This window comes from Camelus ferus, chromosome 13 (genome assembly GCF_009834535.1).
Source record: "Camelus ferus isolate YT-003-E chromosome 13, BCGSAC_Cfer_1.0, whole genome shotgun sequence".
NCBI classification, from domain to species: Eukaryota; Metazoa; Chordata; class Mammalia; order Artiodactyla; family Camelidae; genus Camelus; species Camelus ferus.
The window spans coordinates 57,536,752-57,552,982 of NC_045708.1; the positions used below are offsets into that span (position 1 = coordinate 57,536,752).

Sequence of the window (16,231 nt, forward strand, 5' to 3'; positions counted from 1 at the left end):
CTATAGACGAATTTACTTTTGGTAAAATCAATGAAAAAAGTTCTATGTTAATGCAACATTTGTTCTAACAATTCCAGAAACACACGAGTCAAAATTTCAGATGACGATTCCCACAGTAACTGTAACTCTGCTGTACAACGTACATAATGGAAGAAACATTACCAACGTAAACCATAGCAGAAAACGCTCAGTAAGCAGAAACAAGCTGAGCTATGCTTGTTGTGGGAATCGTCATTTTCAACTAGCTGGGGATATACAAAAATTGAAACCGTAAATGCATGCATTATTTTTTGTATTTAATTCCAATTTTTCTTGATCCAATTCAATCCGCTTTCCATCCAAACTACATTTCCCTTTCACAAACTGCCAGTGAATGTCTTTCATAATTTGAAAAGCCACATCATTTGGTTTCTGTTTCTCAGGCGGGCTGCCTTTGTAGAGCGGCATCACTGTACCCTGGCCCTCCCGCGGAAGGTCAGGATGGGTCTGCTGGGGTCAATTTATCGATATTCCTCCTCTCCCTGAAGGACGCCGGAAGGGAGGAGAAAAAGAAGACCAAAGAGAACAAGAACCACACCGAGTAGCTTGGAAAGGTCAACAAGTGCAGGAGAAAGAGGGACTCTGGCACCATTAACTTCCCCCCCTTGGGATCTCCCTAAGCAGAAATGAGAAAAATACCACCACCACAGATTTACAGTTTCCCAAGTGTTCAGTCATATCATTGTCTCGTCTGATCCTCAGGACAGCGCTGTGAGAAAGGCAAGAGGAACACATCTTTCAGCTGTTCAGCTCTTTGTGATCCAAGTAGAATATACTTAAGGGTGTGTTTTTATGCTATCATTTAAAGTCTGGGCCATTTAATTGCACTTATAATATTACTCACTTAACACCTGCAGGGGATTGACTTATTATTGAAGGCAGAATAGACTTTATGTAAAAAGATTATGGTTATGAGCTAAACATTTAACGTATTTTAAGCTTTAAAAGCTTTAACTATCTTCTGAAAATTCAATAATGAAACAGAAAGAGAAAAAATTGCCCTTGAAACTCTGTCTGGAAAATAATTAATCCTCTATATTATATCTAGCACTGCTTTTCCTAGTTTGGTTTTAACTAAGAAGGGCACCTTCTACAATCGCTGAAGAGGAATCCTTTTACTTTCCAGGAGTCTTTACCATCAGGGTATATTTCATTATATTTAAACTAAATTACTTTGGCTCAAGAACAATCATACTTCTTTTACGGCTCGAAGGAGTTCCCCCACCAGTGTTCATGACCTTACGTAGTGTTTGGAGGGTGACATGGTCAACCGTTTTTGGTCTCTTAGCGCTACTGCGATTCAGCTATTGGAATTTAAGTTTGTTTCCCCCTCTTTCTATGTGTAAAAAGATCCTTCTCCATATAATCAGATAAAAAGTTTTCTTCTTCAGGTGTCTAGAACACCGATAAAAAGATCAATTAAAATGAAGATTCAGAGCTGGCAGAAAGCCTCAATATCGTTTGTTCTAACCTGAGAGATGGCACCGTTAATCCTATGCCTGTGAAAAGCATGGCCATTTTGCATATAATTAAAGGGTAATATTTTAAGTTGCTAAAAGGAAAACAAACTCTAAGGAATATTAATTTTAGGAGGTTTTATTGTGGAGGAAGAGTTGTCTTCTGAATGTTATCCACAATTACAAAACAGATCTTCATAGTGAATAAGATTAACACATAAGCTCCTGGATAAAACAGATTAAACACGGGAAAGTATCCCACGGGACATGAATGCTCAGCTTTCAGGGCTTCTCCCCTTTATATGTGAAAAAACAATATCTGGGCTGAAAGCAAAGCACACTCTCAAACCATTTCCAGTTACGAGACAGACACGAAGATGGCTGGTGAGATGCAAACAATCAGTGTTGGGGAGACAAGCTCTTGCGTCTTGTCACAGACCAGGAAAAAGGCTTCATGTGACACATCAGTCAGACATGAAGACGGGGCCACAAGCATGGAGTTTTCACACAGTCCATCCATTTTATGGGACTGCCCAAGGAAAAGTGTGGATCCAGCCAGGGGGAAGGTATATACCTTAAACACAATTGAAACAACATCTTTTTCAACGTGGAAACCGAAGAGGAGGTGATCAATTCTAGATGCTCACAGAATGCTTAGAAATGAAAAACAATGGAGTTTATTTTTCTTGAGCAGTCGGTAAAATTCGCAAAGGCCTTACATTTTCCCCATAAACTGACAGTAAATAAGGTCCTGGAGACTGCCAGTACCATAGATTAAGAAATTAATTTTTCATATTTACTTACAATTTTAGCTGCAGAATTCCAAGATTAGCTGCAGTAAACTCTTAACACATTAAAGGAAAATCTTGGGAGCAAAGTAAGTGGTTCTATTCCAGAAGAGTGTTAAATAAATCACGGTACATTCATAAAGTGGAGAGCATGCAGCCATTCACCATGTGTTCCCGGGGAACACCCAGGGAGAGGGGAAGGGCTGACGACACACTGCGAACAACAAGTGAGATTACAATGTGGTATGTTCTCTATTTTGGAAAAAAATTATGAAAGAGGCTGGAAGAACATACACAAAAATACTAACAGAAGTTACTCCTGCTAGTGAGAATTTAATGTCTTCACATTTTTTTTCCCAAATGAAAAGGGTTTTAAAATAAGGGGAAAATTTCAAAAAAAAGCCAGTGAGTATATTCTCGTCTCTTTGTCCCAATATTTTAATAACACTCAAAATGAAAAAACTGAAATATATTTAGTGTCATTTAGCACTTGCACTAACAATGATTCTTCCTTAAGTTACAAAACATTCAAATTTACAGTCTCCTTATCTTTTTGCCAAGTCACACAGAGCAATGTACCTTTAAAAATGTATTGACATAAATTTTTATCCAAGGTTGTAGTCTTCCACGCAGTCTTCATACACCGTTGCATCTAGAAAATGAACTTCATGTGCTTGATTCCGTAAGTTTTGAAGAAAACCATGATAATAAGTGCCCATAATCCCAGAATAAAACCCCCAGGAGGATGCCAATCTTTCAGCTTTGGTTTCTGCAAAACAAGGATGACATTATAAATTTAACAATAAGTAAATAATTCAACAATAGATAAATACTGATGGAAAATAGGAAACTGACAGGTTGTGCTTTAAGGGGGAGTAAGTTAGACAAATTAAATGTACCGTCAGCCTTCTCTATCTGCAGTTTCCACATTCACGGATTGAAAATATAGGGGAAAAAGTTTCCAGAAGGTTCTAAAAAGCAGTCTTGATTTTGCCACACACTGGTAACTATTTACATAGGATTTACATTATATTTACAGCTATTTACATAGCATTTACATTGTGTTAAGTATTATGAGTGATCTAGAGATGATTTAAAGTACAAGGGAGGATGTGCATAGGTTATATGCAAACATTACACCGTTTTATGTAAGGTACTTGAGTAACCACAGGGCACCTGGAATCAGTCCCGGGCTACTGTGTTGGGACAGCAGCAATGGCAAAGACTTCAAACAGGGTAAATATCCCAAAATGGTTCTTACAAAGGTCAGTTTCAAATGGCATTTTGCTTCCTCAAAGGGGCCTTCCCTGACTACCCTACCAAATCACTCTCTTCACCCACGTTATTCAGTAGTCTAACAGTCCTTTTTCACTTTGTATTTATATAACCATTAGTTTGTTTTACCTGTCTCTCCTGTTAGACTGTGGCTCTAGGAGGGTCATCGAGCTATAATTCCCAGCACCTACCTGCCCCAGTGCCTGGCACACACAGGACACTCTTACAATACACTGACCAAGTCAGTACAAAAGCAATGCTACTCGACTCCACTTATCCAGACAGTCAGCAAATATTTGAGGGGCCGCTGAGTCTGGTCATGTTACTTCCATTCTGCCTACTCAAAGCTCATTAACTCAAATGTCAACTTCTCCAGATTTTCCCAGATGATAAGTTCTTTTCTTGGAATGTGCAGTCCCTCCTACATTTACTCCTATCTACTATTACAGTTTCTTTTTTCATTTACCTCCCTGCAAACTTCCAGGGGGCAAAGTCTGGGCGAGTCCCCTTTACATGCTCTTCTCCATTCCTCAACACCCAGCAGTGTCATGTATGCTTCTCTGCTCAGCAAGGAAGCAAGGAAAGGCAGATCAGTCTTTCCCATTCCGTTGTCATTTCAACAGCTACATCATGGCCCTGAAATGGAAGGGCTGTGACTATGATCTCGTTATGAGTTCTGCTTCCTGAATTACTAGCTAAGATTGTAAGGATAGTTATGATATGGCAACCATACTTTAGAAAAGACTAAAGTGAAACTATAATCTGAAATTTGCTTTAGTCACCGTATAAACTAGATTCCAGAAAGGCTTATAAATCTCTTATACATTTCTACATCTTTTTCTCCTTATTGATTGACTGATTGATTGAAGTATACTTGATTCCACATCTTATAGTTTGGCTTTTCCTTACATAATTGGCATACCTAAATGCTCTTCAGTCAATCCTCAAATTCACATGGGAAAAAAAGGAAGGAAGGTATGAAGAAACGGAGGGAGGGAGAGAAGAAGGAAGGAAAGAAGAAAAAAAAAACTCAAAGCAAGTCGTATCAACAAGAATTCATTAGTAAGGGCCATGCCATTAATATATATTCACTGTCATAATATCTAATAGTTACCTAATGTTTTCAAAATTATAAACTCACTAACAAAATTCCAAAGAGTATTTTCCTAGAAAGAAATTCTGTTTTTCTTTTAATTCTATAAATAGCGAAGTTATTTACGCAAATGTCTGATGTTCAATTAGGCAATCCTCTCCTCTTCTTTTTTTTAAATAAAGGAAATGAATTACTATATTGAAATTGCAGTTATCAAAACTTTTAAAAAAACAAAATTTGACATAGTAACATGTAATTTTTAAAATTAAAATGTGGATAATAATTTCAAAGTCATGCTAAGGGTAAACAGTATTTCAAGATGTTTGAAACAACTGTAATGTGATCTAAAAAATGACTTCTTTTTCTTTTCCTTGTGATGAAAATTCTTAGGATTTAACTCTCTTAACAACTTTCATATAAAACTTACAGCAGTGTTAATTACATTAATCCTCTTGTGCATTATATCCCTAGTACTTATTTATCTTACTAATTTGAAGTTTCTACCTTTTGACCACCTTCATCCAACTCCCCTTCTCCACAGCCCTCCACCTCTCATAACCATAAATGTGATCAGAATCTTTCTCTATGAAGTTTGTTTGTTTATTCATTTGAACTATAACTGACCTAAAACACTATGTTAGTTTCTGGTGTACAACATAGTGATTTGATATCTCTAAACATTTGAAAATCATTCACCACAGTAAGTCTAGACTTATTACCAGTTACCTAGACTAGTAATAACACACACAGGTTATTACTTTTAAAAGGTTAAATAAATATTGTCAAAATCTGGCATTAAAGTAAACTCTGGCCTGTAGAAGAACAGGCTATAATATATACAAATTGTTCCATAAACCAATTTAATGAATTTCAGTGCTGAGAGTTCAGGAGGTGTGAACCTTCAAGAATTCACGAGCACCTGTAACTTTCAGGTGGTGTTTCAACCAAGTCATGTTAAAAAAAAATGGTGAACATCATTTAAGCTCTATGATTCATTAGACATTACTGAAATAATTATCAAGTAGTTAATAGCAAATCTTATTTCTATACCTGTAGAAACTCTAGTTACTTTCCAACGAGACGGACCGCCTGAGGCGGTCACTCTACCGCTGCATGTCTAACTTAGCAGCCAGAGGCAGCTGTCAGAGATAACTGCTGGGCAGTAACTATCACTTCTCCAAAGACGGGCCTGAGAGCTGCTTTGGTCTGTTATTCCAAAAACTGCTTCGGAGAGTTCTGGAGGCACTGCTTCCTGATCCTTCAACTAGACACGTCCCACATGTAGACCACTGACACCCGGGAAAGGACCGGAGAGAAAAGCAAAGTGCTAGAGCTACATTCCCCAACAGCAAACTTTGAAAGCAACAACGGAGGACTAAGAAATACATGTCATTACTCCAAAATTACTATGGAATGGCGTATGTATTCACATTGCAACACTGTACTAGCTAATGAAAGCAGCAAATCTCAGCCTTTCAAAACTGCCGTTTGCATTTGCAATACTTTGTTGTATATCATTACATATATTTGATTAACAAAAAAAAAGGGGAAATTAGTTATTAATTAAATGAGCTTAATGTGGCAACTACGTAGAATTCTCCCAGCACAGCCTCTCCCATCTTCTCAGGAAAACACATAAAAAGGCAGAGAAAGAGACAAGAGCACACCCTACTAAAATTAATCGAAACTCTGATGAGAAACCTCAGACAATTTCACTACCTGAAAGTCCTAGAAACCAGGTCTAGAAACAAATTAATAGTGGCCCAGCTTTCTGATTAGTTCACATGATGCAAAGGATTGCTTTGCTCTGTGAAACACAGTAATTCTGTCAGCTGAGAAAGGGACTTTAGCGCTCTCCCTTTTTCTGCAGGCTGTTTAAGAGAAACAGAATTTACAGAGTAGACAATGGCTTTACGGGGCAGCCAGAGCAGTGTAACTCCCTCCCAACCGACCAAGGGCAACTTCTTTCCACAGCCCTTTAAATACAATTCCCAGGACAGAGCATGTCAGAAGGCAGAGGGCCACTGTCAATGGTTCACTGCTTCTAAGGCGGCTCCACATCCAAATGAAAATCTCTGCAAAGAACGGAAAATACAGGGAAAATCCTTTTAATGGTATATGTCAAGAAATACAGTTTTCCCATATACTTCATTGTTTTAAAGTGTCCCAAAACCAGGCACACACAGCGTGGGAACAGACAATCCTAGCCATCTTAGCAAAACCACATTGGATGACTGCCTGCCAGTCACTGGGAAACGTGTAACAGCCTATTTTTCAGATGCGGATCTGAGAAGGCATTCAAATCTAAGTAGATAGTGAAAAGCAACCACGTGCTCTGTTGGCAAATTCCAACAGTGTTCTAAGAAAAAGAAAAAAAACAATGTTAGGTCCGTGAGTAAATGTACTCCCACACTTGAGGAATAAATATCCTACAGAGCATACAGCCCTGAATAGATTTAATAAGGAAACAAAAGATAATTTGGATAATTTTAGAAAAGAATTTATTTGGTATGAACTTGAATAAAAATGTACAGGAAGCCAACAACAAATGAATAATATAAAGAGAAAAACAATACAAGATATAAGGATGGTAGGTTGAGATAAAGAGGGAGATGGGTGACAATTCTGTAACAGAAAAATTAAAATCTACACTGGCAAAGAAGATAGTGTCCTAAGCACATCTCTGAGTCCTTCATTTGCCTAATTGTGGTAGACTGATGGCAAAAAAAAAAAACCCTCCCAATTCCCCATACTTCCCTGTGTCCATACCCTTGGCAATACATTGCTTCATAGCAGCTCTCATCCGGAAGCAGACTCTATACCCTCCCACTGTGACTCAGCTGGCCTTGTGACTCCTTTTGGCCAACAGAAAGCAAGCACCAGTGTCCTCGTTCCAACACGAGCTTCCGGAGGCGTTGCTTGCTTCTGCTCTCTCTCACACCTCCGCTACCACCGTGAGAAAAATAACTGAGACGAGGCTTCTGGAGAAAAAGATGCCAGGTGGGGCCAGCCAGCAACCAGCCAACTCCCATATCTAACCAACCCAAGGTTGACCACAGACCACGAGGGAGCCCAGTTAAGGACAGAACTTCCCAGCTAAACTCAGCCTAAATTGCCAACCTGTAGAATTATGAGCCAAATAAACTGTTGATGTTTTAAGCCACTAAGTTTTGGAGTGGTTTGTTTTGCATCAAAAGCTATGAATACACCCACTGAGGTGAGAATGTAGAAGGAAAAACCCTGATCCTTTACTATCATAAGAAAATAAAGTTTCCATCTACAGACTTGTAGCTTCAGGTTTCTGCAACAATGGTATAGATAAAACCAGCAGGAAGGGCAGCTAATCAACCCCTTGTCCACCGCGAACTTGATTGAGGTGAGGGGGGCCTGTCGTTATAATGGCCCCTCAGACCCTCCTAGAATGAGGAATCCAGTCCCATTAACTCATCTGAGCTAAATTTCACACAGTAAAGACTTCAACAAACACCCATCAACACCTGAACACTATGCATAGCCAGACTCTGACGAAGCCACTACAGTGTCTTCTAGAGGCACATTTCGTAAGTATTCTTGCCACCCACCCCTTACTTTCAGGGAGCTGCAGTTATGCTCATTTGCAGCTCTCTTCATAGTCTTCCTGGAAGGAGACTGACTCCACCTGCCACCATGCTAGTAATTACTCCCGAGGAAATGAAGTGGGGGCATCTAGAGACTAACTCACCTCACTTTCCTCGAGCCTCCCTCCTACCAACTGCAATCTAGACCTCAAGTCTAGTTCCCTTCCTTTTAAAGCTGGTTAGCAATTGGTGTTAATCAGAAGTTGCCCCCACCACCACCACCCTCCACTAGAGAAATGAATATCTCCCAAAATTCTGATGTATCTTACCCATGGTAAATTCACAAAGCAATTAATCTAATCTAGGATAATTAAAGATGATTTGTTTTCAACAGTAATTTTATTTTTAATAGAAAGTTGACCACTGTTTTTCCTTAACCATGATTTTAGTTTTTCTGTGACAAGAATACCTACTATTATCAGTGAGTACTGCTTTGGAATTTGCAGCCAATCCAGATGCAACTTCCAGGAAGAAGCAAATTTTCATTATTTGCAGATGAGTTATCAACAAACTCCACAAAATCAATGCATAATTATTGAGAATAAAGAGTCCAGATTTGAGATAAACATAAGAAAACCAATACCCTTCCAATGTGCCAGTAAAAACGAGTCAGAAAACAGAATAGAAAAAAAATTTCATTCACAATATCAAAAAAAAAACATAAAATATCTAGGAATATCCACAGTATGAGATGTGAGGTAAATAATCTATACTACTCTATAGAGGGGTAAACAGTCCTGAATATCGAAAGGATGTGATAAAGCTAATCTATAATGTTGTTCTGATGCAAAATAGAAAAGATCAGTACAACAGAATAGAAAGTAGGCGATCAGCCCAGTATCCGAGAATTAGGTGTATGATAAAAGAGCTATCAATGAGCAAGGGGATATTCTTACTGGTCCTCCAACAATGGATTAACATTTGGAAAAAAGCAGTTTTGTTTCTAACCAAACACTATAAATCAAAATACACTTCACATGGTTTAGAATTAGACATAAAAATATTAGATGCAAAAAAAAATTTTTATTACTTTTGTAAAGTGGCACCCAGGGATACATCATAATGACAGCTATGTTAATGGTTCCAGTGGAGACAAGTTTCAAGGGAACTCACTGTGGAGAGCAGAACACAAGTCAAAGGGCCTGCAAGTTATTAAGGGGACTGCCAGGTGGGTGGCTACTGTCAGGATGAGCTGGCCCTTGAATGAGGTGCCATGTTTGGGTTGGTGGAGAGGAGGAGGCAGCACCCAAGCAGTGGCCCATGGAGCAAAGTCACGTGAGAAAAGCCAGGCTCTGGGAGGAGGGTGATGCCTCAGCCTCACTGGCAGGAGGAAGGTGGAGATTTGCATCTGCTCTGATCACTGCCAATCCCAGAGGGCCCTTAGGAAACCCTGTTGAAAGGATGGGTGTGGTTTGGGAGTAGCAAGCATCAGGGTCAGGGAGGTTCATTCTGTGAATGCCCGGTGCATGCTGGGATTTGAGACAATGAGATGCCTCTGAGAGCTTAGCCAGCGACCCCCACAGGTGAACACAGTAAAAAGAGATAAAATGTAGAAGGATCTGCACAGTAAAGGGATTTATAAGTCTAAAAGCAATAAATGAAAACAGAAAAGGTGGAAAGATTTTTAAAAGAAGTTTTTGAATGCTCTGTATTTTACAAAGTGTATAAATCAAATTAAGAGGCAAATAAATGGGAAAATATGACAGAAAGGGGGATAAATTCAGTACTTGAAGATGTCCCTAAAATCAGTAAGAAAAGACACATGAATTTATCTATAAATGGGACAGGAAAATGAAAATTCTCACAAAAGAATAATTATAAATAACTAATAAACATTTGAAAAAATACAACCTTTAATCATTAAAAACAATAAAAATAATGTATTAACTACTTCTTCCTCTTTTTTAAAACTAAACTAGTGAATACTAACAAGAATGGTCAACTTTTCAGGGCAGTATCTATTAACGTGTTCAGAAGTCTTTACAGGGTTCGTATCTTCTCATTCCTAGAATCTGTTAGACTCCTAGCTAGGACCTACCATAAGGAACTCAGAAATGCTGCCAAAGGTTTGGCACCAAGATTTTCTTCTCAGTGTTATTTAGATAATAAAAACAGGAAACTATATAGATAATAATAGGAGAAATATTGCACATTTATGTAATTAGTCATCAAAAATGTTTTCAATTTTAATGGTTTGTACAGATGTTTATACCGTAATAATAAGAAAACAAAAGCAAGATGCAAGTTGAGTATGAAATATGAAAAAATTTGAAGAAATTAATTAATTTCATTATTTTTATGGGAGGAAAGGGGAATACACAGGAAAAACTTTTATAAAAAGAGCCTACCTAGAAGACACTGCATATATTCATCTTTTGCAAATTAGATGCACGGCAATAATGCCACTTAGCATTTGATATCCTGCTTTAAGAAAAGGTAACGTGAATAGCATAACAGCAACATAATATAATAAAGTGCTTTTTCAGTATGTATCTAATGATCTTCCTGGAGTGTAAAAACATTGCTATTTTTAAAGCAAGCCTAGGTAATATTTTAGGCATTCTACAATGATTTTACTTACAATCAAGTGACAGACTGGTATAATTATTGCATTTGGTAGTACACTTGCATTGAGGTAAGTTCATACTAAAGTATAGCTTATAATTTCATTTGCGTCCATATTAGAGCTTCTCAGAAAATGACTGATTTTATGTAGTTAAGGTATTCTACTGACTGCCATTAAAATACACTTTCCCTTTTTAAAAAAAACTTTCACAATAATAGCTATAGTGCAGAGGTGAAAAGCATACATAAAACACTGCAACGTGTCATGAGCAAACACTTAAAGCTTAAGGGCCACCTATTATTGAAATGTCTAATATTTCAAATTAAAAAGATAGGTAGCTTAGCAACACCACACCACCAGTCGTGAACAGTGCTCAATCTCGCTTTCACGTTGCTAGGACATCACAACAGAACTTCAGAACAGTTAACAGAGAATAGATCTAAGTATTAAAATTACATAAAAAGAAAAAACTGAGGATTTAAAAAACTGTACATGTTTATTGGGAAGCAAATGGAAAACTGACAAAGTTTTAACGAGATTCTTTTCTTCAAATATAATGAGCTTATCAGATGAGTTGAACTATATTTTAAGGAACAAAAAAAACCCCAATCTACTGAGGTTATAATTACTTTAGAAGATATTTTAGTTATTTGTTTTCAACTGTTGAATCAGTTGTAGTTTATAAGTATTCCTAGTCTATCCATCTCCTCTCTATAAAATGTAATTTGTACTCTTCAAATTATATTGATAGTATAAATCAAACAGTGGTCAGCAGAATTCTCAGTCCTCTCTCCACGATTCCCTTTCCCTGTACACATACACGTACATGCCCTGTTCACCCTACGTACACACAGTGGACCTGCCCTGTATGGTCCCCTCCCTTTGAGTGTGGAAAGGGCTTGTGATTTGGTGGGATATCACTCCTTTGATTAGGTTGCACTGTATCGCAAAGATAAAGGGATTCTGAAGATATAATTAAGGTTCCCCAAATCAGTGACTTTCCGTTAATCAAAAGGGAGATCATCCTAGGAGGAGGGGCTGACCTAATCAGGTGAGCCTTTCAAAAGGCGGTCTGGATATCAGAGACACAAGGCAGAGACATATTTTAGAAGTAGTTGAGACGCTCTCCTGGTAGTCTTTAAGAATCAAACAGCATGCCGTGGAGTGGGCCACAGGCAGGGAATGGCAGGCAACCTCTAGTTGCTGAGGGCCTGCCACACAGTCAGTTCCACAACAACGGGAAGCTGAGATCTGCCACGACCGGCAAGCCTGGGAGAGGACGCTGAGCCTCAGGTGAGACTGCAGTCCTGGTAAACACCCTGACTGCAGCCCTGTTATAACCCAGGCACAGGACTAAGCTCCGTTGTGCCTCGACTCCTGAGTCATGGAAACTGTGAGGTAATAAATGCTTTTACATCACTAAATTCATTACATACCTACAGAAAACTAATTAACAAACAAATCTTGAAATGGAAGTATTCATTACCTCTCATACCTATTCTCTGAATGGAAAACCTTTTCAAGATATTAACTTTGAATGTTTAAAACAATAGAAGAGAATGAAATATTCTAAACTAATTTCTCCTACTCTTTCATACCTATTTATTCTCCAAGACCTTGCTCAAATATCACCTCCAGGTGAAGCCTGTTCTCAAACCTCAGTAAGAATTACTTTCTTCTCTGTGCATCACTGATATTTGGTTTATATCTTACACTGTAGTTAATTTACAAGTGTGATTCTACTACATTTTGGTCTGTTTGTGATATCCATTTCTGAACCTCTACAAGGTCTCGTAAGCTTAGAATAGAGTAATTAACTTGTCTTAGTTATATATTATTTTCTTCTTGAAAATAAGAAATGTAAAATATTCAAATACAATGAACTATTAATTTACTAGTTTATACTCTTGGTTTTATGAGTTAAGGAAAAATTAAGAATTGCATAAATTAAATAATAACACAATCTATTTTAAGAATCCCTAATGAGAAGTTAAAAAATATTCATTTAAAAATGTATAAAACAAGTTGAAGTTTGCAATAAATGAGTCTATTTTTCAGTTCTTAACTAAGAGAAATAACTCACTGTCCCCACAAATAAATCACAAAGGTGCTATTTATCAACAGTATCTATCTGTGTCTGTTAAAAGGTAATCAGAGTTCCACTTCTGCATATGTGGGATTAAATGCTATAGAATTATCTGCCACTCTGGACAACTAAATAATCATTCCAAAGGTAAGAAATAATGGTTTCAGATATTGGACAATCTGCAAATTTGCAGCGGTTTTATGATCCCTGAAAGAATGGGAACAAGTAAGATGATTCCTTCAGTTGCTGAAGCTTTTTCCCTGGAGGCCATTTCCAAGCTGCAGCACAAGGACACGGACAGAGCCCCAGGCAAAGCCTGGCAGTGCTGCAGAGCCAAGGAAACACAGATTAGAATTCAGGGACGTTTCGGTGGCTAGAATTTTCAGGGTGGACTACTGGAGTGGAGGAAGCTCCAGAGATCTGCAGAAGGATCTCCCTGAATCTTTGGCAGAGTTTGAATCTCGGCATGCATAACAAGAAGCTTGGACAGGAAAACGAAGCAAAACACCAAAAGCAACAGGCCAAATAATTCCCAGGACTCATAACATGCAGAGCAACAGGCCACAGTTTATAGCAGGGCTAAACCAGAATAAACCAGAGACAGTGCAGCTATCTCCCACCACTCCCACCCCCAAAAAAAGACTGCTCTGGATCTGGGTAAAACAACTTAAAAGCAGTCCTTAAAGGAATCAAACTGACCCTAAGCAAAATCTAATACTTGCTACGTGAATAAAACAAAAGTCCAAAATGCAACAGCCAACAACAATAAAAATTAAAATATCTAGCATCCATTTAAAAAAAGAAGACATGGAAATAAGGAGGAAAATATCACCTGAAGCCAGGAAAAAAATCAATCAGCTGAAATAGATGCATAAATGAAAAAGATGATGGATTTAGTAGACAGGGCTCTTAAGACAGCTATTATAAATTAGAGGTAATGGAAAACATGAATATATGAGGAGATAAACAGAATACAGAAGTAAGACTCATTATAGGATTTCTAGAAATGAAAAATACGATACATATAATGAAAGATACACTGGATGAAATTAACAGTAGATCAGACACTACAAAGAATTAGCATTAAGTTAGCAAAATGAAGCCCAGAAAGAAAAAGAGCAGGGAAAAGAATAAACAGAGACAAGGACATGCCTATTGTGGCAGAGCATCAAACAGGATCACATCTATGCAACTGGAGTCCTAGGGAGGGAGGGAGAAACACGTAAAACAAATAATGACTAAAATTTTTCCAAATTTCATAAAAACTATAAGCCACCAAAACCACAAAGCTGAACACCAACAGAAGAAACAGAGAAAAGCATGCAAAGGAATGTCATGATCGAAATGCGGTTAAACAATGATAAAGAGAACGCCTTACAAGCAGTCAGATAAAAAGACTTGTTCTTACAGAGCAGGATTCAACAAACTACAGCAGATGAGCCACATGACTTTTACAAATAAAGTTTTACGAGAACACAGCCACACTCACTGATTTACATACTATCTATTGCTGCTTTCACACCACACCAAGTTGAGTAGCTGCAACAAAGACCAGATGACCCACAAACCTACCTGGTCCCCTAAGAAATACTGTATTGACCCCTGCTACAGAGCAAAGATAAGAATGATTGAAGATTTGCTGTCAGCAACCATGGAGACCAGAAGACAATGGAAAGACATCTTAAAAGTACTGAAAGAAAACCACTGTTAACCTAGAATTCTAGGGAAAATGTGCCAAGTGAAAAAAAGTAATTCAAGGATGAATGTGAACTAAAACATCATTCAGTAAAACAAAAGCTTTGAGAATTCAACAGACTTCACTGCAGCGGTCCGATACTACAGGGCAGCACACCAGTGCCTATCCTACAAGGCGTACCGAGAGCAGACCTACAATGTAAGAAATGTTCAGAGCAGTTCTTCAGGCAGAAAGAAAATTCACACTTACACAAATGAATGAGGAGAGATAGAAATGGTAAATTGGCAAACAAGTATAAAAATACTTTTCCTCATTTCAAAATTTCCTTAAAAGATAATTGACTGTTTAAAACAAAAATGATAATAATGCACTGTGGGGTTCATAAATATACAGAATCAAAACGCATGACAACAACAGCACAAAGGATGGGAGGGAGGAATTAAGAATAGATCATTATAAGGGTCTTTTTTATCCATGAAATAATACAATAATATTTAAAGTAGACTGTGATAAATGGAAGACGTATATTATAAAAACTAGAGTGACAACAGCAACTCTGTTTTACAAATGAGGAAAATTCAATTGTTACAGAAGTGCCACTGCTACCCATAACCATGATTATCACTTACGGAGTGCTGACCCAAAGCTCCACTCCATGGTAAAACCTCCATGTTTACTATCTAACTTAATCCTTCCAACAGCACTGAGACATTATGTTATTTCAAACATGAAAAGACTGATTGAGTACTCTGACTAGTCACAAACTAGAAGCTTTAGTAGGTGGTTGATGGGACTGAAACGTGGTGTAGTCTGATTTCAGAGTCAGCGCTCTTCACTACCATATACTGTTCCTGCACCGCAGGACTCCTCTGGGAACGTGTCCAGGCTCCTCCCCCTCCAGGCAGCTCCCTTACCCCACAGGTATTATGGGGCAACTAAAATAAGCACAAGACTAATGAGTTACAGAGCACACACTGGATATAGTTGGTGTTACGATTTAGGGGCAGAACTGAGGAAGACAGTTTGGTATATGAGCAAGAGAAGGGACTAAATGGGTACCAGGCGTGTGCCCAGAGATACTGGCTCTTCCGAGTGCTGCTCTCCTCGCTATTCGGGGGCAAGTGGCAAATAAAGCGTACATGAATGCATCTTTGCATGCCTCAACCTCCACTTTACACTGGCACAGGAAGGCAGGGACAACTGCCTGCAGAAACCACCGCAAATATGATAGCTTAAAGCAAAAAATACTTCTGCACACATATGCTCTACTGTGTACTTTTACATATAAATGGTTACCTTAAAAACTACTAGGATTTGGAGCTGTCCTTCACTGTTGGTGGGAATATAAATTGGTATAGCTACTATGGAAAACAGTATAGAGGTTTCTCAAAAAGCTAAAGATAGAGTTCCATATGGATCCAGCAATCCCACTACTGGGCATATACCTGGAGAAAACTCTAATTTGAAAAGTTACATGCACCCCAAATGTTCATAGCAGAACTATTTACAAGAGCCAAGACATGGAAGCAACCTAAATGCACATTGACAGATGAATGGATAAAGATGTGGTGTATACACACACACACACGCACACACGCACGCACGCACGGAATA

The 16,231-nt window shown here is 38.2% G+C and overlaps 1 protein-coding gene across 1 annotated transcript in view; it reads right to left on the reverse strand.

The window, feature by feature from the left end:
* Positions 1 to 1,619: 1,619 nt before the first annotated feature.
* Positions 1,620 to 16,231, reverse strand: part of PIGK (phosphatidylinositol glycan anchor biosynthesis class K) — an 86,378-nt gene continuing 71,766 nt past the window's right edge. Inside the window, exon 11 of the mRNA XM_006187001.3 lies at positions 1,620 to 3,053. Coding sequence (XP_006187063.2) covers positions 2,937 to 3,053 — 117 coding nt within the window. The 3' untranslated portion in view covers positions 1,620 to 2,936. The remainder of the gene's footprint in view (positions 3,054 to 16,231) is intronic.